This window comes from Micropterus dolomieu, linkage group LG01, assembly GCF_021292245.1.
Source record: "Micropterus dolomieu isolate WLL.071019.BEF.003 ecotype Adirondacks linkage group LG01, ASM2129224v1, whole genome shotgun sequence".
Classification (NCBI taxonomy): domain Eukaryota; kingdom Metazoa; phylum Chordata; class Actinopteri; order Centrarchiformes; family Centrarchidae; genus Micropterus; species Micropterus dolomieu.
Genome location: NC_060150.1, coordinates 49,786,901 through 49,789,416, shown reverse-complemented (window position 1 = coordinate 49,789,416; position 2,516 = coordinate 49,786,901). Strand labels below are relative to the sequence as shown.

Genomic DNA, 2,516 nt, shown 5'->3' with positions numbered 1-2,516 from the left:
TTAGGAAAGGCAGGAGAGAGGCCCGAAGACAGGAGAGAGGCCCGAAGACGGGAGAGAGGCCAGACGTCAGGAGAGAGGCCCGACGACAGGAGAGAGGCTCGACGTCAGGAGAGAGGTCAGACGGCAGGAGAGAGGCCCGACGTCAGGAGAGAGGCCAGACGACAGGAGAGAGGCCGACGTTAGGAAAGGCAGGAGAGAGGCTCGAAGACAGGAGAGAGGCCCGAAGACGGGAGAGAGGCCAGACGTCAGGAGAGAGGCCCGACGTCAGGAGAGAGGCCCGACGACAGGAGAGAGGTGCGAAGGCAGGAGAGAGGCCCGACGACAGGAGAGAGGCCCGACGGCAGGAGAGAGGCCCGACGGCAGGAGAGAGGCCCGACGACACCGACGGCAGGAGAGAGGCCCGACGGCAGGAGAGAGGCCAGACGGCAGGAGAGAGGCCAGACGGCAGGAGAGAGGCCCGACGGCAGGAGAGAGGCCAGACGGCAGGAGAGAGGCCCGACGGCAGGAGAGAGGCCCGACGGCAGGAGAGAGGCCCGACATCAGGAGAGAGGCCCGACGACAGGAGAGAGGCGCGACGACAGGAGAGAGGCCCGACGTCAGGAGAGAGGCCCGACGTCAGGAGAGAGGTAAGTGTGATGTCACCGCGCTTACCTTGCAGGTGCAGGGGCTGCAGGGGTCTGTGTTGGTGCTGCCGGGCAGGTGACACTCACATCGAGCACACAGAGGAAAGTCTCGGTATCCAAATGCACAGCGATCACAGTGTCGACCCGTGAAGCCCTCCTTACACACACACTGACCTGAAGACACACCTGCACACACACACATTCACCTGTAACGCTGCTGGGCTGCACGCAACAACAGCTGGATTGGAGTTAGTGCTGTAATGGCGACAGGTGGAGAGTGTGTGGTCGTGGGTTTGTTGGTATTTAAGTGTGTTCCTGACTGTCTTACCGAGTGACATCATATCTATTTTAAAGAGGTGGTATTCTGCTATTTGGCTTTTTCCCTCTCCTTTATTGAGTTATTTACCTTTTTTGTAGCAGGTTTGCAAAGTGAAAAAGCCCAAAGTCCAGCCCAAAGGGAGTTCCCATCTCCCACAGAAAACTCTGCTCTGAACTGAAAACAGCTCGTTTGTAGTCCAGCCGCTTCCCTTTCATCCCCGTGACGTCACAGGGATGAAAGCTAAACGCGCCTCACATAACGCTCGCCGAGCGGCTACTCGGACACGCCCTCAGAAACAGCGAGCTGCAGCACACAGCTCTCCTCTCCCTTCCAAAAACTAGCTACCCTCCAGGCAGTCAGTGGACATAAAGTTGTTCCGGTGATGAAGAGACAGAGCGCAGTTAAAACTTTATGGATACAGATTAATAACTCACCGCTCTGAAACTCTCGCTCCAGTCCATGTTGCCAAACTGGTCGGCTGAACCCGAGCTGTTTACCGGCTTCTCGCTGACCCGCTAGTAGTCCTTAACTAGGAACTGAGCATGTGCAACTCCCAACAAAGATCATTTAGAGACAAGATGTATCACTCCACAGCTAAAACGAAGCCTTCAACACAGGCTGAAAAGAGGAGCTGCAGCAATGTGCAGCATGACAAAAATATAACCATGGAAACCTGTTCTGGTACAACCTCTAAATAAGATGAGGAACCTGAACATGAGCAGAATACCACCTCTTTAAACACAATCTTAATGTGAACTACCTGTTCATCATGTACTTATTGTGCTTTACTTATTTACTTATCACTGTAGATTGCTGATATGTGACGTGTGGTTAATTGTGCTGCGTTTCTGACGCTACACACACTGATGGTCTGCACAAATTAACTTACAGATAAATAAAGTTATTTGAATGGAATTTAAACTGAACAACATGAATGATGATGATGAAGATGAAGTTACCTGGCTGTGTGTCGTCTCTGCTGCAGACTGCAGAATCTGATCCTCTCAGGTCACAGTTACACTCCACACAGGGAGAGTCTGAGTATGGAGACACCTGCGCACACATACACACAGACACACACACAGACACAGGCACAGACACACACACACACACACACAGACACACACAGGCACAGCCACACACACAGGCACAGACACACACAGGCACAGACATACACACAGGCACAGACAGAGACACACACGCAGGCACAGACACAGACAGACACACACACACACACAGGTACAGACACAGACAGACACACACACACAGACACACACAGGCACAGACACACACACACACACACACACACACAGGCACAGACAGAGACACACACACACACACACACAGGCACAGACAGAGACACACACACAGGCACAGACAGGCACAGACACAGACAGACACACACACACAGTCACACACAGGCACACACACACACACACACAGGCAAGACAGACACACACACACACAGGCACAGACACACACACAGGCACAGACACACACACACACACACACACACACAGGCACACACAGGCACACACACACACAGGCAAGACAGACACACACACACAGGCACA

General features: G+C 53.3%; 1 protein-coding gene across 1 annotated transcript in view; it reads right to left on the bottom strand.

Annotated features, from left to right (window-relative positions):
• lama1 (laminin, alpha 1) overlaps positions 1-2,516 on the bottom strand; it is a 48,721-nt gene that overhangs the window by 37,983 nt on the left and 8,222 nt on the right. Inside the window, exons 10-11 of the mRNA XM_046073681.1 lie at positions 1,902-1,995; positions 652-809 (exon numbers count right to left, since the gene is read on the bottom strand). Of these exons, the coding sequence (XP_045929637.1) occupies positions 652-809; positions 1,902-1,995 (252 nt within the window). The remainder of the gene's footprint in view (positions 1-651; positions 810-1,901; positions 1,996-2,516) is intronic.